This window comes from Poecilia mexicana, unplaced genomic scaffold (genome assembly GCF_051168715.1).
Source record: "Poecilia mexicana isolate PSO_F unplaced genomic scaffold, ASM5116871v1 scaffold_17, whole genome shotgun sequence".
Lineage (NCBI taxonomy): Eukaryota > Metazoa > Chordata > Actinopteri > Cyprinodontiformes > Poeciliidae > Poecilia > Poecilia mexicana.
In genome coordinates, this window is record NW_028263386.1 from 20,578,165 (window position 1) to 20,600,158 (window position 21,994).

The window sequence follows — 21,994 nt, forward strand, 5'->3', positions numbered from 1 at the left end:
TGACTGAAAAATACAAAATACTGCCTTTGTCTAAAGAACTCTGTAATACATGAAATCTATCATTAGCGCACCAGCAATTAACATTAAGATTTATTATTGCGGCAAATTATGTGCATGAAACCAGTATTTTATAATGTAAATGCGAAAAGTTTAAGATGTTATTATAATTTTCAGTACACTGTCTCAAAGCTTGCAAAAGAACTATGACTAAAAAAAATAAAAATAAAACAAAAAATATGGATTCAAAAATGTTTCTTTTTTTCTTTTCTAAACGCTGGCCTGGTTACCAATTTCACAAAACCAAAGGTGTGATGTTCCTGAAGTTTTCACACCTTTCAAAGACATCTTGCCTCCCATAACTGAGCATCGCCTCCTCTACCCAGAAAGAAAACAGCTTTACAGCAGAGAGCTTTTATGTTACTTGTACATTGTGAGTTGGCTTTGATAATCTACTTTTAAATTGGTGGCAAGCCAAGTTTGGTGTGCAAAATGCACTTCTTCACTTTCGCAAACCCCATTAGTAGACTTTTTTTTTGTGCTTCTTCTCCTTGTCTTTCTCTGTGGGAGATTTAAACCAACTCTTATACACACACAGTCTTTAGCACACAGAATAAATCAACATATTTTAGAAAAAAAAAATAAGTAAAATAAAACAACTTCACTGGAAAATAACCCAAACTTACTGTCCGAGGATACAAATTGCCTCTAACCTACAGGGAAATTGTAAAAGAGGCAAAGTAAAAAAAAAAAAAGTAAACCTTACTTCTTAAGACCCTGAAAAGAGTGGATGGCATCCAAGAGAACGTAATAAACACTAAAAAACAAATAAAGCTTTTTACCAATCTTTACCAGGTGATCTAATAAGTGCTAAGGGCTCTGTATGTCTGAGTGAGAAGAGGAAGGAGAAGATCAGTAACAGAAACAAGGAGCCACAGAGGGGGTGGGGGGAAACCAATAGACAGAACTCAGAAATTCAAACATTTGCTATGCAGATTTCCTTTTGCCGTCTTTTTGCAATCATTTTGCATTCCAATTTCTCGCATGTGCAGCTGTTGCTAGTGTGTGAATGCGTAACTGTAACTTGTGTGCTCCCAAAAATTAGATTAAACTTTGATGAGCTTCTCCACACAGCCATGCCTCTGGCAATACAGTGTCTGTCCCTGTGCCCGCTATGACATTTTCAGCTCACTTCTCAAACACAACCCTCTGAAAGCACTACAGGATTATTTTCCGGATAAACAACAAAAAAGCTAGCTTTCTGATAAAATCCACAATGTCAGCGCAATGAGAAAAGTGCCTCACAATTCACATGCCGCTTTTGCCCTTTTTTCCTTTGACGCCCCGCTTGTGCATCCTTATAAAGTTTTATTATCGAGCAAAAACGCAACTTTGCAAAATCAAGTGCTGTCAAAGTGAGTCTAAATGAATGCACAGAAAGCCTGTTTACCTCTCTTGATGTCACTCTGCAACTGTTTTTCTGCACAAACTGCGGCTCGCACACAATTACCTGAGCTCTACAGGGAAACACAATGCGCTCGCAGAGAGCGAGGCAAGCTGCCAGAAACCTGTTTCCAATTAAATCCTGCGTGCACCTTCCAAGTCATTAAGAGGTGAGCTGGTAATGTGTTGAGATGTGGCAAAGCAGAAAAAAAAAAAGAAAAGAAAAGAAAAAACAAGAAAACGTCAACCAATTAAGAGAGCGACGCCCGACTTGTTCTGCAGCGTAGCTATCATTACATCACACACCTGTGCCATACTTTCTGCGGTAGATAGCTTTGATGAAGCGGCCCAGCGTGTTGTACACCTGATATAATCTCTACCAGGGAGGCCCAGCGATGCTGAGGCGTAACTTTCATCCGGACAGATGCCGTCTACGTTTTTATTCCATATGTGGGTAAGTTCACCGTACACTAGCTTCATGCATGAAACATCAAAAAGATGCTAGGCTAGATTTGACCCTATAACAATGAATGGGCTTAGTGGAATAAAGAAGGACATCAAAGTTTAATACATGTACATGTACAGTTCTATCATTCGTTTTTACATCACCAGTTGGTTTTACTAAATGAAGCAAACTTGGCGCACACAAAACTTCCTGGATGCGCATCCAGATGTAGCGTAATCTGCGTCATTATGAATAAAAAACGGCATCCAAGTGAGGCACAAACCGAGTAAGTTATCACTAATCAGGTCCGTTTGTCGCTTTATTTTATGAGTAATTATCATTAACGTAATCACAAAAACACTTCACAGGTACGCTCTGTACAAACACAGCGGCACAAGCTGCCACCAGCTTGGCTCAATAAATCATCACCATCCCACCTGCTCCGTCTGAAACGCGAATTAAACAAACTTATGCAACACGGCCCCTATCCAGCTGTCCACATCTGCACTCGCCTATTTATGTGCTGCAATACAGTCGGCAGCTCGTCCTCAGCTGCCATCCACTGTGAGGCTGCAAACGTACTTCAATGGTAGAAACTCTTAAAGTTTCTGATAAAATCCAGAAATCTTAAAAAAAAAAAAAAAAGATTTTGTGGAATAAATACATGAATAAATCTATTTATTAAACTAATTTATGAACAAATATTTTCTAGAGTGTGTTTCCTCAAAGTGTGTTTGCTCTATGTAGCATGTTTATAGTCAAAAGTGTCAAAATACTTGGAATAAGACGCAGATATTGACTCCGGCATTGTTAGCCAGTCTCTAACTCTGTCACTTCTTTCTCGGACCAATCAATCAATCATTCAAATTTTATTTGTATAGCACATTTCAGCAGAAAGGCATTTCAAAGTGCTTTACATAATTAAAATAAAAACAGCATGTGACATTGATTAAACAGTGAGAAAGAGAAAGACATTTTGAAAAAGATTTAAAAAAAGATAAAAACATTAGACTGCGAGACAGAGAAATAAAACAGTTAATAACTAGATGAAAAGTAAAGATAAAAACATTAAAAACATCAATTTACCGCAATGTAGCCATGCGCAACTCTAAACAGGTGGGTTTTAAGTTGAGATTTAAAGGCACCCAGTGTTTCAGCTGTTTTACAGTTTTCTGGAAGTTTATTCCAAATTTGTGGTGCATAGAAACTGAATGCTGCTTCTCCTCGTTTGGTTCTGGTTCTGGGGATGCAGAGCAGAACCAGAACCAGAAGATCTGAGGAGTCTAGATGGTTGGTACAGCAATAACAGATCTTTAATGTATTGTGGTGCTAAACCGTTCAGTGATTTATAAACTAACAGTATTTAAAGTCTATTCTCTGAGCTACAGGGAGCCAGTGTAGGGACTTTAAAACTGGTGTTATGTGCTCTATCTTCCTGGTTTTAGTGAGAACCCGAGCAGCACCGTTCTGGATCAGCTGCAGCTGTTTGATTGATTTATTAGTCAGACCTGTGAAGACGCTGTTGCAGTAATCAATGCGGCTAAAGATAAACGCATGGATGAGTTTCTCTAGATCGCGCTGAGACATTAGTCCTCTAATCCTGGAGATGTTCTTCAGGTGACAGAAGGCCGACTTTGTGACTGTCTTAATGTGGCTCTGAAGGTTCAGGTCAGAGTCCATCACTACTCCCAGGTTTCGGGCTGATCGCTGGTTTTTAGTTGTAATAACTGAAGCTGTGCATTGATTCTAGTTCGCTCCTCTTTAGGTCCAAAGATAATAACTTCAGTTTTGTTTCTGTTCAGCTGGAGAAAGTTTTGGCACATCCACACATTTATCTGTTCAGTGATTGGATGGGTTTAGAGTCACCCGGTGACATTGTGATGTAGAGCTGTGTATCATCCGCTTAGTTATGATAGCTAATCTTATTTTCTGTTATAACCTGAGCCAGTGGGAGCATATAAATATTAAAAAGAAGGGGTCCTAGGATTGAACCTTGGGGTACCCCACATGTGACCTTTGACCTCTCTGATGAGAAGTTTCCGATTGAAACAAAGAAATCCCTGTTTTTTATGTAAGATTCAAACCAGTGGAGCACTGGACCGGAGAGTCTGACCCAACTCTCCAGTCGATTCAGTAAAATGTCGTGGTCAACAGTGTCAAAAGCTGCACTGAGGTCCGACAGAACCAAGAACCAAGTGCAGCTCAAAATGCAGCTGCACACGCAGAGCAACACAGTAATGCAGGAATTCCCAATATTAATGTAACAAATTGTTGTCAGGCAACAAGACAAACTGCTGTTTATTAACTACTGACATACTGCAACACCAGAATACCGTAACACGCCAAACGACTAAAGATATTGATGTGCTTTGGTTAGCATCTTCACAAAGTTCAATTATGTTCCAATTTACAGAGACAGAAACTGGCTTTTCAACATAATAATGTGAAATACTGTTTGTTTTAAACAGTTTCTGACACCAAATCAAATCACCATTAAATGTCATTTTCTGTCCGTCTTCAAAGTCTGCCTAACATGCGGCCTGAAAACGACACCTGCACATACCTGATTCCATGAACTCCTGATTGAAGTTGTTCCAGGACGCTTTGTTCTTCTCCAGGTTCTCTTCCATGACTTTGATGTCGGCGAACGGACAGTTGCACTCTGGGAATCTGGGAGAGCACCGGCACCAGCAGTCGTTGTTGCGGCACAGCAGCTCACCCTCCGAGTTACAGGCCACGTAGCTGAGGGCCGCCTCCACAAAACGCCCACGGAGGAACTCTGGCAGGACATCCTGCAAGCCTGACATGAAGTCAGAGGTTAAAAAAAAACAAATGTGTGCGAGAGAGTGCAAAAGCTGCAATGTCAGCATGAAAAAGAACATCCCTAACATAGCCCTTTTATTTCAGCTTTTTTTTTTTTTTTTTTTTTTTTAAGGATTATAGGCTATGATCCTGTCCGCAGCAGGGAGATGAAAGCATTTGACGTTTTGACTCCCATGATTCATCATGTCAGATTTGATTTTTTTAAAATGTCTTAAATGGATGGATCTAGCAAAACATTTTTAAGAAGTGCCCCAGAATATTTAACCAATTTTTTTTTAAGAATCAAATGGAAAGCAAGAATTGCAATTTCATCTGCATGTCGTTTTAACCCAGTAGCTTCAGTAGCCTTTGCAGGGTATTGAAGCAATTACATGCTTAACCTGTGGGAAGCAAAGTTGGAATCAATTTAATTTACCAGCTTGAAAATGTGTTAAATTTTCGCTGCTGCTTTCGTGGTCTAAACTATATTAAAACATGCGATGCTAATTATAGTGCAAAGATCTATGGCTGCACAGTGTATTGCGCCACATCAGAAGCTGATGTGTTTGCAGATCGACATCTCTCAGAAACCAGGAGGTAGCCCGGTGTGTGAAGCTCACGCCGCGTTCCAGAAATGGTCTGTGGTCCGCTCCTGTCTAGCTGATTTTCCGTCTAATAATTGTTAATTTGTGTCAAAAGCTGCCTCTTTCCTCACTTCACAAGCTCTTTCTGGATGATTTTCGGCAGCCAAGTCAATCCCACTGTGCCCTGATATGAATATGCATATCTCTTTGGTATTTTCTCTTTTACTGGCATGGAAAGTAATGTAATTAGTCACATTTTCCATGTTCTATGCTTTGGCAGGTGCTTTGAGGCCTTTTTCTACTTTCCTGTGGGTTAGTTTGTGTGCATGTGGGTGGATTGTCATGTGATTGTGTATATGCACACACACAAACACACACACACACACACACACGCGCACACACACACACACACACGCACACACAGTTCCAGTTCTTCAGGAAGTTTCTTCGGTTTGGGAGAGAGAGCTAAACAACCCGCCAGATTTAGTCATTATCTCACTCTATCCCCACCTTGATGGCGCCTCTCCTTGTTTTCTTCTGTTTTATTTTTTATGGACTAATTGTACTGATAAGATTAGAAATAATCTCCATATAAATTGTGTTATTATAAGACAGATTGTTTTGTTTTGAAAGTCAGCACAGAATATATGATAATTTGCAGCGACTTTGCAGAAAGCTGCCTCGATGCTTTAATCAGTTTCCCGATAAATAACGAGTCTTCCTTGATAACGTGCGGAGCGACACCCACGAGCGTCACATCGGTGGAGGAGTCAATCCTGTTACATAAATTCTAAACAGGTATAGCCACTAAAACATAATGCTAAATATAACTCTACAGCAGGGTCTAACAATTGAAGTCGCATCCAAGGCAACTTTCAAGCAGCCTTTTGAAAAGTTTGGATGGGCATTCAAGCATCACTTGGCTGCACTGTCATTTTATACAAAATTGGCCCCGTCTGTCCGACTTGGCTATGTATTTTTTCTTTTTTTTTTTTAAAGAACATTATGAAAATGTAGACTGAGCACAAATTATTCAGCCTGGCTGTTAGCTGGGTACTTGCCTGTGAGTCATCCTCTTTTCACCTTGCCGCTTTTCACCTTTGACACACGTCGTTACTGCGGCAGCACATCAGTATTCAGCCGAAAGCATGCTGTGATCAGTACGACACTCACGTCTGCCTTTCCAAAATGAGTAAAAAAAAAAACAATGCAAACTGGAATGTGTCCAGGTGCTATTTGCCATTTTATATCACTTAGAGTGACGTAAAGCCCAACAACACCGTCAAGCTTTTATGAGTTAAGAATGCTGTGGTAGGCTTGTATGGGCTAAAATCCTGATTTGTGAGTTTTTGTTTTTTCTTAAGTAGAAGTAATATACTGTAATAATCAAATGGAGATAAAATTAACTACATGTTTTAATGTAGCATCGAGGACAGTCTTGCGCACACACATTGTGAATATCCCTGCTTGAGGATTCTTCTGTGTACATCGTGGTCAAAGCCAACACGACCTCAAACTAAAGCCTGACTAGTCAGTTTGGATTAAGTTTTATGACCTTTTTTTGTTTCTTAGAAAACAACAAGTCTTGTTTTTAAAATTTACACAACTTGCAAGTTGCCCTAAATAACAAGCTGCTGTCGTGCATTTTCTTTTCTTGCTCTGCACATTGGCTCATCTAAAAATGTGTTTTATATGGGTCAGACTGAAAGTAATTAGGTGCATTTGGTGAAACATGAAATCCTGTCACATCTATAAAGAAATGTGTGTCACTTACGATCTGTTTATAATGAAGATATTGGATGCATAATGGGTGTGTGGCTACTGAGCCAGGAGAGAGCAAGCAGAGACATCATTCTTGCGTTTTGTTCTTCATCTTGCCTAACGACTACCTGACCATATAGGGAGGAAAGGTCACTGTTTTCTACATCACCTATCAGCAAGCCAAGCGGTCAAATCAACTGCAACAATAATATTCAGTGTTTCTCCATGTTATTCTCGTCTTGCTTTTATGCTTCCGTGTTGCTCTGCTCCACCTGCCAAGTTAAATCTCTGCTCATCAGCTTCATTCAGCCCACCTGTGCCTAGCCTAACTGTCTGCCTTTCTCACCTGTTTTCTGCAGTTCTTGAGCTCTCCCCAGTTTCTGCCTCCTTATTGACTTTCTTGAGCCAGTAGTTACCCAGCGTTGTGTCCTTGCCCTTGTTGTCTCCGGACGATTTTTGCCTTGTCCATGACGGATCTCTGCGACCTTTCTGATGGTTGGACCACGACCCGCCCTCCTGCTCTGTTTTACTAGGTATTCTGACATTCCCCTCTCTATGTATGACCATTACTTGACTTCTAACCACTGGATTGGGGATCTAAACAAATAATGAAATTTGACTAACCAAGTTGTGGATATACTCCATCAGGACTTCCTTCCTCCACATGATCAAACTATCTTTCTCAGTTCCCCAACATCCTCCTCCTCTGACGTTACTGCAGCTTTCCAGCTTCCTCTCCAGAACTGCAGATTAGCGAGACTGATTTATTCTCTTGCATATTCCCTCTGGCAAAAATCAAGTCACCAACCTGCCTCCTCTCTCTGCAGTGCTGAGAGTCAAATCCTCTGTACTGAAACATTTCACTGCTGATCGTTCTGCAGTGAAATGCATAAACAAATTTAGTCTTTTGGCTCAACTTCTGTAGGAAGAAGTCCAAGCATTTGACATTCAGAGGTGAGTAAATGTTCACTAGTTTCACATATCAAAAGAATGAGGCAAAGATTATAAAGTCATTTCTGCAGCTTTGTTGCTTTTATTCAAATTTCATTAAAGTGATGCCTATTTGCAGCATATATTTTAATTTCCAGCGTCGTGGCAGTGGGTTTTCCTAGCTCTCTCTAAAAATGTTACAGGTTCAGATTCCCAGAAATGCAATGTTGGAACTTTTACTTTTTTTCTACAAATGATTTAAATTCAGTGTACTTACACAATAAAGTGACATGTAATGCACTAAACGTTATTGGTTTTCTTGAATGACTGCTGGCAAAAGCAATATAAGAATTATAGCAATGACTAAACTGAGTTTTCTATTTTCAAACATGTATTTCCACAGATTCGAATAACATACAAACTTGGTTTAATTAGAAAAGCTGTTAAATTGAGGGATGTTAAGTTAAAAAAAAAAAAGTCCTTGCTGTTAGTTCAGTTTTCCCAAATCTTTACATTTTTCACATTCTTTAACCAGAATAAAAAAGGAGATGAAAATAAAGACCTGAAAAACAGAAAAGGATCTTTCATCTTTGTGCCTCCAGGCTACCCTTTCACAGAGTTCCAGATTAATTTGCTACCTATTTCAGTCCAGTTTCTAATTAATCTAAAACTGGTGATGTATCAATTACATGTGTCTGTGTAAAGGGAATATCAACAACTGAGAAACCAATTTAATCTGGTAATGAATCAAACAGCCATCAATTATCTTTACTGCGATATTTTCAACCTTTAACTACCTGCTGATAATGAGGCAAGAGTCGGCGCCTGGGCTATAAGCAGCAGATTATTATTGAACAAATATCTGATAAAACAAACAAGCAAACAAAAAAGAAAACTAATTCAGGAAATCTTTTGTAAATGCTGTTTGGCTGGAACCATGTGCAGATATACATGTGTGTAGAATATAAGTCTGTCTTTCCATCAACCCAAAGAAAGGCTTCAAATAGGACAAAAGCTTGGAACATTCCAGACTGCACTGAGCGCTACACCTCTGTTCCAACAGGGCTCGAAACAGTGATAAAAAAGAAAAAAAAAAATCCCATCACTTGCTTTTAATCTTCAGTATTATCTCTCCTTATCACACCAGGTCCCCAGTTACCACCATGAAAAACCTGTGGGTGTCCTCTTTCTGATGGGGGCTTTTAGGGTCATTACCCATGAGACTTTGCTTCCATCCACCCCCAGATTTAGATCACTCCACTGGACTAGAAATGGCAGCCCCAAGGTTCCCTGTCTTTCCATCTCTCAATCCCCTGCAGAGGTCACATTTTTCATTTTGGGCAATTTGAAGCTCTTAAACCCACCCCATGATCACTGCCTCTCTGTTATCGGTGCATGTCTTCGAGTGACTGCGTGCTCATTTTAAGCCTCTGCTTTGCTGACAGCTAAGTCCGCTGCACCGGAATGCACCCTTGTCTCTGCAGGACGCGCCGTTGGTACCCTCGGCCCACCGTCCTGCCCTCGGGGCCTGAGAGTTTTGCATCCGTCTGGCTTCAATGTCTTGTGTGCAAGAGCACACACAATGGCACAGATGCTTCTGTGTCACATACCAACCCTCATCCTTTCTTTATTTTTTTCTGTCTGACTTTTCCCTCCTTGGTCGCAAAGCTTCCTTCCGACTGTGACTTGAATTTTCTGCTGACTTGTTGCACAGGCTGGAATGCGTATTTACCTCAGCTCAGCTGTTTCATGCTCTCCTGAGATAGTTTTGTGCTCATACACAAAAGAGTCCACTACATTGTGCATGCATGAAAAGTGCAAAGCTGTAACGCTGCAAAGAGATAAGGCCCCGTGTGGTGCTGAGGGAGCTATATCCAACAGGTCTGTCAGTTTAAAGGGTAAAAAGACTTCAGAGCCACAAACTACCCCCCTCCCCCACCCCACCAGACAGACTTCTATCTGGCTCACTTTCTATTTCTCCCTATATCTTTCGTCTGCTGAAACCTTTACCATCGAGACATCTAGCGCTGTGATGTCAGAGCAGGGACCAGTGAGAAATTTGGCATGCAAGCGGCACATGAATGATTCATACAGTGCAGTGCACAGAAACAGCTTGTGTGCAGAGTATTTGTTTCAGTGACTGCCCAAACTTAGACCTAAGCAAAAGGGAGTCACTTGACAGACCTCTCACCCTGCAGGAGCTCACGAGTGTCCTGCGGCATCCGTCCCCCATGCTCTCGCTATTGAAGGAATTCCAGCAAACTTCTGAAGGCCTGTTTATGGAGCTGCAGGGGGGGGAGTTGTGGTGGATGAAGGCCGCCCTGCAGCTGTCATCAGGCAATGGTGTCATTCTGATTAAAAGTGGGCCTGCACGTTCCTCTGTGTGCTTGCATAAACTCGCACTTGAGTTTATGCAAGCTTGTGTTAAGAGGCGAGCGTTTTCCAGAACAGGACTCCAAGTGGGCTGAAATGGAGCATTAAATACTACAAGCTTGTCTATTGTAAGAAAACAGAACTATTCCAGTCCACATGTCGTCTCTCAAACCAACGGAGCAATTTAAATTAAATATTGCAATGGCTTTATTCTTAATTTGTCCATAATGGTAGAAAAGGGCAATAACATTAAAGCTTCAATAGGTTTAATTTTACATATTACTTTACATATTACATAACAATATGGTTCACAAGTAGATGGCAAATTCATGACGAAACTGGACGATTTAAATCCATAGAAGAGATCCATACCTTTAAAAGTCACTGGTTATTAAAAATAGGAATCCACTGAATCCTTTGAAACTATTCACACTTTTTGAAGTTTTTCATCTTCTGTTAACACCATTACAAATTCCAAAGTGTATAAAGATTTTAGTATGAAGGGTCAACACAAATAAGTGTTATTCACTCTGATGAACTAATACTACATGTAGAGTCATGTAGTCACTGAAATCACAGCTGCAAGTACTTTTTAGAATATGTCTCGACCTGAAACTTTTTCCCCACTTTTTGCAAAATTGCTCAACCTTAGACTGGGTAGTATCTAGTTACACTTACTCAGTTACATTTATTTGACTACTTTTTTGAAATTATGCACTTTTAGGAGTACTTTTGCTATGCTGTACTTTTTATTTTCACTTGATTAGTTTTATTAAATAGTTGTTGTTTTTTTACACCTACCTGAGTAAAATTACTGATAACAACGATAATAGACTTTATACAGAAAAATTTAGAAGGAAATGCCCTGAACCATTTCCTACTAAAGTTGTAAAGATGACATTTAAGAAAAATGTGGCTCTCGGTATTTACTTCTAACCATGATGTCCCTCTGCTGTTCTCATCAATATCTCAAGTCTTAAACTCACAGCATATAAGAGAAGGTTGCATTTTTGAAGGTAAAAAGAAAAATCTATATCCTACACAACAACATTCTTGGAGTCTTAAATAAGGTTGCTTTTCAAAAACCCGAGCTTAACTCCACAATTTACCTTTAACCTTTGAACTTGAAATTAAAAAAATATATATAAAAGCATATAGTGGCCGTGTGGAAAGACTTGATATGTATTTACCGATTATGAGGATTTGCTATAAAGACATTGCTATGAGGGGCCGTTTAGGACAAAATTTACGTTTTGTCTCTCACACACTACCAAAAAGTCTCGCATACTCCAAAAAAGTTTCCTCGCATACTCAAAAAAATTACGTTTTGTCTCTCACACACTACCAAAAAGTCTCGGATACTCCAAAAAAGTAGCCTCGCATACTCAAAAAAATTACGTTTCGTCTCTCACACACTACCAGAAACTCTCGCATACTCCAAAAAAGTTGCCTTGCATACTCAAAAAAATTACGTTTTGTCTCTCACACACTACCAAAAAGTCTCGCACACTCCAAAAAGTAGCCTCGCATACTCCAAAAAATTACGTTTCGTCTCTCACACACTACCAGAAACTCTCGCACACTCCAAAAATTACGTTTCGTCTCTCACACACTACCAGAAACTCTCGCACACTCCAAAAAAGTAGCCTCGCATACTCCAAAAATTACGTTTCGTCTCTCACACACTACCAGAAACTCTCGCACACTCCAAAAAAGTAGCCTCGCATACTCCAAAAAATTACGTTTCGTCTCTCACACACTACCAGAAACTCTCGCACACTCCAAAAAATTACGTTTCGTCTCTCACACACTACCAGAAACTCTCGCACACTCCAAAAAAATAGCCACGCACACTAAAAAAAATACTAAAATGTCACACACACACAAACGTTAACTGTCTCGCACACATACACTGCTACCAGCTCGCACATTCACAAACGTTAACTGTCTCGCACACATACACTAACAGCTCGCACATTCACAAACGTTAACTGTCTCGCACACATACACTAACAGCTCGCACATTCACAAACGTTAACTGTCTCGCACACATACACTAACAGCTCGCACATTCACAAACGTTAACTGTCTCGCACACATACACTGCTACCAGCTCGCACATTCACAAACGTTAACTGTCTCGCACACATACACTAACAGCTCGCACATTCACAAACGTTAACTGTCTCGCACACATACACTAACAGCTCGCACATTCACAAACGTTAACTGTCTCGCACACATACACTAACAGCTCGCACATTCACAAACGTTAACTGTCTCGCACACATACACTGCTACCAGCTCGCACATTCACAAACGTTAACTGTCTCGCACACATACACTAACAGCTCGCACATTCACAAACGTTAACTGTCTCGCACACATACACTGCTACCAGCTCGCACATTCACAAACGTTAACTGTCTCGCACACATACACTAACAGCTCGCACATTCACAAACGTTAACTGTCTCGCACACATACACTAACAGCTCGCACATTCACAAACGTTAACTGTCTCGCACACATACACTAACAGCTCGCACATTCACAAACGTTAACTGTCTCGCACACATACACTGCTACCAGCTCGCACATTCACAAACGTTAACTGTCTCGCACACATACACTAACAGCTCGCACATTCACAAACGTTAACTGTCTCGCACACATACACTGCTACCAGCTCGCACACACACACACACACAGACGTTTATCTCTCACATACACAAGACTAAAGTTGAACACACAGTACTAAGACTCGTTTTTTGAATGTGTGAGAGCGAGACTTTTTTTGAATATGTGAGAGCGAAACTCTTTTTGAATGTGTGAGAGCGAGACTTTTTTTGAATGTGTGAGAGTTGTCACGGAAGAGGCGGGGCATAATTTTTGGATCAAACTGCGCATGCGTAGATCCTAAACTATAATTTTCCATTTTTGACTCACTGTATGTTGTATTACTTAGTATATTTGTGTTTTTAAATATATATAAATATATTGAAACTATCTTTCAATAGCTACCTTATATTAAACTATGTTAAGGACAAATGTCAAACATAGTGCAAATATTTTGAAAACAAAGTAAAAGATCTTGCAGGTATATTAATCTCCTTCCTCCTTCATCAGAAATGAAAAATTATAAATGCACACTATGTGTTGGGAACCTGTGTTTGTTGACTGACTTTTATTTGTCAGGCTTACGAGACAAAAGCTGAAAAAAGATCGATTTTCTTCGCTTTCAAAATAACACAAAACAGCGAAAAAAGACCTCCACACCGGACCTCGTTTATTTATGTATGTATTTTTATTTTGATAGCTGCCGATTAAACTGAAAGTTACACATTGACATGATCATATGAGTAGTTTTTACCGAGAAATCGATCAGAAGCGCCGTGAAAATGGTCAGATTCACCGGATCCACGTCTCTGGCTGCAATGCGCGCTCCCGTCACAGGGGGAACAGATTTTCACGGGGGAACAGAATTTCTCACAAGACCTCTTAATAATTCCTGTAATGCTGGCACCCAGTGGACAGATTGTACTACAGCAATTTTGCTATTTTTAATCAATCAATCAAATTCATTTATTTCTATAGCACATTTAATCTACAAGAAAGTTAAACGTTCTATATATATTTAAAATATATATAGCACAAATATACTAAGTAATAGAACATACAGTGAGTCAACAATCGAAACTTAAGGTTTAGGATCTACGCATGCGCAGTTTGATCCAAAAATTATGCCCCGCCTCTTCCGTGACAACTCTCACACATTCAAAAAAAGTCTCGCTCTCACACATTCAAAAAGAGTTTCGCTCTCACACATTCAAAAAAAGTCTCGCTCTCACACATTCAAAAAACGAGTCTTAGTACTGTGTGTTCAACTTTAGTCTTGTGTATGTGAGAGATAAACGTCTGTGTGTGTGTGTGTGCGAGCTGGTAGCAGTGTATGTGTGCGAGACAGTTAACGTTTGTGAATGTGCGAGCTGTTAGTGTATGTGAGCGAGACAGTTAACGTTTGTGAATGTGCGAGCTGGTAGCAGTGTATGTGTGCGAGACAGTTAACGTTTGTGAATGTGCGAGCTGTTAGTGTATGTGTGCGAGACAGTTAACGTTTGTGAATGTGCGAGCTGTTAGTGTATGTGTGCGAGACAGTTAACGTTTGTGAATGTGCGAGCTGTTAGTGTATGTGTGCGAGACAGTTAACGTTTGTGAATGTGCGAGCTGGTAGCAGTGTATGTGTGCGAGAAAGTTAACGTTTGTGTGTGTGTGACATTTTAGTATTTTTTTTAGTGTGCGTGGCTATTTTTTTGGAGTGTGCGAGAGTTTCTGGTAGTGTGTGAGAGACGAAACGTAATTTTTTGGAGTGTGCGAGAGTTTCTGGTAGTGTGTGAGAGACGAAACGTAATTTTTGGAGTGTGCGAGAGTTTCTGGTAGTGTGTGAGAGACGAAACGTAATTTTTTGGAGTATGCAAGGCTACTTTTTTGGAGTGTGCGAGAGTTTCTGGTAGTGTGTGAGAGACAAAACGTAATTTTTTTGAGTATGCGAGGCTACTTTTTTTGAGTGTGCGAGAGTTTCTGGTAGTGTGTGAGAGACAAAACGTAATTTTTTTGAGTATGCGAGGCTACTTTTTTTGAGTGTGCGAGAGTTTCTGGTAGTGTGTGAGAGACAAAACGTAATTTTTTGGAGTATGCGAGGCTACTTTTTTGGAGTGTGCGAGAGTTTCTGGTAGTGTGTGAGAGACAAAACGTAATTTTTTTGAGTATGCGAGGCTACTTTTTTTGAGTGTGCGAGAGTTTCTGGTAGTGTGTGAGAGACAAAACGTAATTTTTTGGAGTATGCGAGGCTACTTTTTTGGAGTGTGCGAGAGTTTCTGGTAGTGTGTGAGAGACAAAACGTAATTTTTTTGAGTATGCGAGGCTACTTTTTTTGAGTGTGCGAGAGTTTCTGGTAGTGTGTGAGAGACAAAACGTAATTTTTGGAGTGTGCGAGAGTTTCTGGTAGTGTGTGAGAGACGAAACGTAATTTTTTTGAGTATGCGAGGCTACTTTTTTGGAGTATGCGAGACTTTTTGGTAGTGTGTGAGAGACAAAACGTAATTTTTTTGAGTATGCGAGGCAACTTTTTTGGAGTATGCGAGACTTTTTGGTAGTGTGTGAGAGACAAAACGTAAATTTTGTCCTAAACGGCCCCTCATACATTGCTGCATGCGCCACACGACTGGCTCTACTGTACACAAAGAGTCACAAACAAGCGCTGACCTGCCACAGACAACGAAGCTGCTCGGCTTCTTCAGAGCCCCAACTTCACAGCATCAGAGGAGCATTCACTAAGGCGCGGAACGGTCCGACCATATGGGAAGGTTACGCAGTACGTTTAGAGGACAGTGACACAAACTGTGAGACATTTGTTCTGTGACTGTGAGGCTAAAAGGGCTTCTTCCAACAGACTCTGACAGAGACTCATCGTTCTACTGGGCTGCCATTGTTCAGCGCCGATCTAATGGTCGGCATGAAATGACTGCTGGGTTGGTCTATTTTGAACGGTAATCCAAATTAAAACAGATTTTACAAATAGTGGCTGTTAAATACTATCTTAAGTGCACCTACAATAAGAAAATTAGATGGAAAATGATGATGCATCTGATATTTGAGCCTAATTTGATAAGGAAAATAATAGTAATTTTTTTGTTGTTTTCAGTTTTTATTTTGGCAACCGCTTTGTTGTTCCTCCTCACAGGTATGTTTGGGTGGGGCAAATTAAATGTGTTAATGCCACCAAAAGTAGTTTGGTAATATAAAACTAAACGCTCAAACCTGATGCCAGATCGGATATTATGAAAATGTGATTCATCTCAGAGAAAAAGGTGTTTTTGGATCTTTAATGTCTCCCACATACAATTTATACATCCTACAATAAAACAGATATCGTTTCACTGTATTTATTAAAAAAAAAAAGTTATTCTGCTCAGGATTAGACACTGTGTGTGCATGTGTTTGGCAACACCCTCTAAATGGGAGTTTTATAGTCTCTCTCAGACTGTAGTGGCCAGGCCAGATATTGCGGTTCAGCAAACTGTAAGACTGACTGTAGATTACTGAAACACAGATTGTGATTTTTAAAAATGTCACTCTTTAAAAACAAGGAGATTCTTAGTTACTTCTAAAATGTCGTCCTCTCATGAACCTGTCGTGCGCTGTTCTGTCTTGTGAGCTGGATGTAGGACACGGGCAACTTGTGCCTTAACCAGCAAAATCAGGCAATTGTGTAGAAACATTAGACCCACCTAACAATCATCTAGATGTTTCTCTTCTTTTGGAAGTAGCCACACCAGTCATCTGACCAGGGATAAATCACATGTATTGCATGATTCTAACTTATATGGCGCTGCGTTTCAACAAGCACTCATCCTACACTTGCCCCAAAGAGCAGATTTTACTCTCCATCAGAATTTTTCACCAAACCTTCGACAACATGAAGTACAGCGCTGAGAGCAGGAACACTTTCCTAAGTTTTGAGATCGTACATTTGTGCTTCAGCCAATTTTTCCACCAACTGGTATATTTCTGAGTTGCCGCCTCCTCCCACACAGTTCTGTCTATTGTTACTGGACTTTTACTAGGCTCTTGATGGGTTTCTGGATGCACGCATCTCAAAAAATGCCACCCACACACACAAGAGAGGACCATAGCTAATAACTTGGAAGGTTTCATTTTGAAGGTAATAAAAATTGCAAAAACATATAAAAATTGGGGAGTTGAGGATTGGGGAATATTGTTTCGAAAGCTCCACTCTGACTGCAGGATAAAAGTACGAAGCCAACTTTATGTGGTGTTGGAGAATACACAGTCTTTATTATAGTAAAACAAAAGAAAGACCGAGCCCTACCCCTAAACCTAACACTTTTAAACCACTGTGGTATTTAATTACAGCAAGTTGCAGTTTGATACGTCCAAAAAATGTTTAGATGTTGGCACTTTACATTGTTCCCCTATAATGAAACACTCTTAAGACAGAGTGTTCTCCAGTGTGCTACATAGAAAACATTGTTTTTACCATATGTCCTTCTCTCACCAATGAAGAGGATGGTGAGAGTTTCAGAGGATGAAACTTTCCTCCACATTTGGAGGAAAGTCCCAGGCAAGTTTAGGCCTGGAAGGACACTTGGCTTTTGAAGACCTTCTTTGCCATTTAAGCCTCTCTTGTGTCGTTTTATAATTATTGTGCTGCAGTTAGCATTACCAAGAACCCTAATTTGAGTAAATAATCAGCTTGTGTCTTCATGGACGGACACGAAAGTAGACGGGTTTTTCTTCTCTGATCTGAAGCAGACAGCCTACTAAGCACATGTCAAACTCTGGTGTCTCTTAGAACCATCGCTCGCACGAGGGCTTAGCCATTTTTAACCAGGCAGCCAAGGCGTCGCAGCATTAGCATTAGGCTCTGGTTCCTGTTCTCAACCTTGTGAATAACAGAAAAATTCCCGAAAAGGAAACATAAGTGCACATAAGTGACCAAGGAAAACGGGCCACCAGAAACCTTTAACGTTTCTGTCCAGATGCATCAGGACAGAATCTTCTGTTTTATAATTGTCACAGATATTTAAAAAAACAAAAGTGTTTCTTCTTTCCGTTATGAAGAAGCATCATATTTATAACGATTGAAAGAATTTAAGAGCTACTTTGAGAAGCATACTTTAAGAAGTTTGGCACACTGTCCTTTTTTCTAAAAAGCACAAGAAGATGTTCAAGATCTAATTAAATTTTATCTTGTGCAGAGAACTGATACAAAATAGTCCAAGGTTTCTGCCATAATTATTTCTTAGGAAACTTGATACCTTAGTGCAGGCTTGACTTGGTCTAGAAACGGCTTTTACAACCTCGTTTTTATCAACTTGGCTCACGGGACCAAGTTGCTTTGGAAGGGCAGGAATGGAAGTCATCAAGCTAATTAGAGAAAATAGGAGTAAGAGTTTACCCCTGGTCATTGGTAGGGCTCCCCTTTTTTTTATTACAAAATCAATGTAAAAGACAATAAAAATAAAAAAAACATATTTAATTATTGCATTTGTAGAATGAAATGCCTACCCAAGACATGAAGTCTGAAGATCCTTACAGTTGGTTTTTCTTTTAAACGTTTCTTACTTGAAACTATAAATACTCATATTTGTAAAACAAATCCTTCTGTTTGTTTTCTGGGGACAAACTTGTACCTTTCAGCTGCAATTATGTTTTTTTTTTCTAGAATTGAAAACAAAAGAGTATGAAGATTTATTTTTTTTTTTATCATTTATTGTTTCAGAATTTGAAAAGTATCGTGCTTTAACGACCCACTCGACAACCTACACACTGATTCTGCCTTTAACAAATATGTCAGACAGTGAACAAAGCCTTCAAAACAGTGTTGACTCATTTTGCACTACATGGCCTTTTCACTTTTCTCTTTAGCCTTTCTTAATACCTACGGTCTCTCTGGGTCTTAAACTAATAATATTCCTCATTTTAGAAAAGAAGGACGGACACAAAGATACAGGACTTGACCTTACAACGGAGAAGTAAACTATGGTTCACTTTGTGGAGAAAAATGATATTTATTCAGCAACATCTGTGATAGTTAAGGTTTAATATCCGCTTCAAGGACAAACAGTAAAAACTTTAAGGTTTTGAACATGCTTAGCCTCGTTTTTATTCCGGGTCAAAGCTTGTCAATATAACTTTATAGGGCAGCTATAGCAGGAAATGACAGGCTCAGGCAGCTGGAGGGGATAATTATATTTCGATATCGAATCTTTTTCCTTCTCCCCCCCACCATCAATATTTTTTTTCATTACAGAGTTCACCTAGGCAACATTTAGTCTTCCTATTGTCAAGAAACCTGGTGATAATGAGAGGGTTTGAAAACTCATTCATGAATTTCAAAAGAGCTGAAGAGGTGTAAAGAGACTGCTTTTACTATGCTGACTGCAATAATTTAGATTAGCAACAACACAATGTACTAGAAATAATTTATAATATCATTTTTGTCGTCAGGTTGTCTTTGTTTTGAAATATTAGTGAAATTCTTTCTAACTGCAGAGCTGTGCAATGATGACTGCTCTCTGTTCCTAATATACGTAAATGACTGATACCCGATCAGAGAAACACGTCTCAAGTCTTTTTTTTTTTTTTTTTTTGCACTTATGATATAAATAGGAATGATTAAGCAATCTCACACATAGCATAAAATCAGAGTTTCCTGCTTTAAATTATTTAGTTGGAACCCATATACTTTGAAATTATCAAATAAAATTAAATGAATATTAAGTGATATGGTGCAAAAGGAAAGTGAGTGAGCAGAGGAAGATAGCTCTGGAACTTTGGACTGTGTTTGCAGCTTTTTTCTTTCCTGTAAACATTTTATTTTTCAACGTTAAATTTATCTAGAAATTAGAGAACTGTGTGGCATTGTTATTAAAAATTCTTAAATTGACAAAAGTATGTAATTGGTTGGTCTCTGCATAAAAATGTAAAACGTGGTGAAATATTTAAACCTCTATAACTATGCTTTCACATTTTTTATGTAAAGCTGCGGTTTTGTTGGATGTGTTTTGGTGCAAGACATAGATGGTAATGAGAGCCTTTAGCCGTACTGAGCTAAAATTTCAAGAGTACATTAATCATTTTAAAAAAAGAGAGAATGGATGTGAATTGTGTGGCTGTTGACAGAAGAAAGCTCTCAACGGTGATGTAAACAAGCTGGTACATTAAACTGTTCTGATTTTAATGCATCATTGCACACTAAACTGACGTCTTGAAGCAGATATTGTCGTTAGCTTCTTTCCCATCTACTATTAAGGCGGCAGCCAGTTCAACTAGTTTGAGTTGCTTTGGGTTTTGCCTACAGAACAAAGTCTTAAAGTGGTAAAAAAAAAAAAAAAACAACACTGGAAAACGGAATCAGAAAGATGAGAGAGTGGCAAAAGTAAGTTTGATATTCTGAGCAAAGATTGTCTGTCTTTTTCTAAAATTATAGTTAGACTAAAAGGTTCTGAAAGGGAAAAGCCCTGCAATAAATAATAATAATAATAATAATAATAATAATAATAATAATAATAATAATAATAATAATAAACCTTTGTCAGTTGCTTGTAAAGCACTATCAGGCAGACAACTTTTAAAATCAAGCTGTGATCACAGAAATGATTCTTGCCATGTGGGGCCAACATTTGAAGAACTACTTGGTGAGCAAAAAGACAAAGGAAGGCCTGCTGTCTCTGACTCCTTCCCCTCTGACCTCAAAGTGATGCGAGCATTCGAGGACCGACGACGCAAAATCATTTCCCTCATCACACAGTGAAAGTGTGGATTTTCTAATAAAGTAGACAATGCCATTCTGAACTCTATCACAGAACTCCAAATGGATTCATCATCTTTCCCAGAAGTAAATCATAGCACAATTATTGAGACACATTTGTCACATTACCTTTAAGTTTATAATAACGTTTCCTTTAATGGAGACATTTGGCCTCCTTTAGTTGGCTAATTTATGCTTCTTCTTTTTTTTCAAAATCTGTATGCATATAAAATTGCAATTAACCTCAACAGGATCTTTTTCTACTGTTGGCTATTATGGTTCCTATTATGAAACCAGCAGGAGATGTGCTTGGTGTATTAGTAAATAGGACTCCATTAAAAAAAATGAAACTCGGATATTGCTGTGCAAAATAATCCACCACATTGTTCTCGCTCTTTTCTTTTCCTGCAATTGTAACGTCATGACAAAAGCAGCATTTGGCGTTTTGAACTCTCAAATCCAGAAAGACATGCTAGGAGCTCAGACAGTAAATGAAATATGGAAATGTGTCTGTATGAATAATTGAGTGGACGCATCCTAAGAACTCTCTGAATACTTATCAAAGGCAAATTTGTTCCCATCAATATTAGATGTTAAACCAACACCAAAACATGCTAGATGCATGGAGATCACAGACTGATACCAGATAACTTTATGTATTTCAGCTCAGTTTCAGGCTGAATTGATTTTTATCGCTTGTCCTCTTGACCTTTGGAATAATGAGCTTTGGTTAGAAAACCCTTCCAGACAGGTTTTGTTTTTGTTTTCGCGTCACAAATTTGTGTTGGAGTAGACAAACTGGGCCACAAAAGATAGAGAAAGAGAATCACTGAGCAGATAGAGAGAAATCACATTGTTTTATATAATTGTAAATGAGGGGTAATGAGTTGTTAAAACGATAAAACCAAAATCTATTAAAAATGGGGAAGATCTTGGAGAAAGGGCGGTCCACTTTACACATTCCCCATGCTCTCAAAGTAAAGCAGAAGAACCACCAGACTGCAGCAGTGGACTGGAAATGCTGCACAAGTTTGTCAATAACATATTTTTACCACTAAGATCTGTGTTGTGTATTGACATAAGTTTATATCAGTGAAGCTATTTTTCGAAAACCATTCACATAAATAAAGAAAATCGATGATGTTTCAAAGACATTTGCAGGAATGAAGTTTCCTGAATGTTGCAGCTGGAAATATCTCATAGTGCTTTTAAATTGTTCATATTATGTCTGTTGAAGAGAATACCAGAAATGCTTTTTAAAATGGCAATTTAAAATGAGTGGAGGAGTTTTTAACGTGTACATAACAGGGTGTTTTCAGTTAG

General features: G+C 39.1%; 1 protein-coding gene across 1 annotated transcript in view; it reads right to left on the minus strand.

The window, feature by feature from the left end:
- brinp2 (BMP/retinoic acid inducible neural specific 2) overlaps window positions 1–21,994 on the minus strand; it is a 105,859-nt gene that overhangs the window by 43,719 nt on the left and 40,146 nt on the right. Inside the window, exon 5 of the mRNA XM_088014829.1 lies at window positions 4,449–4,685. Within this exon, the coding sequence (XP_087870955.1) occupies window positions 4,449–4,685 (237 nt within the window). The remainder of the gene's footprint in view (window positions 1–4,448; window positions 4,686–21,994) is intronic.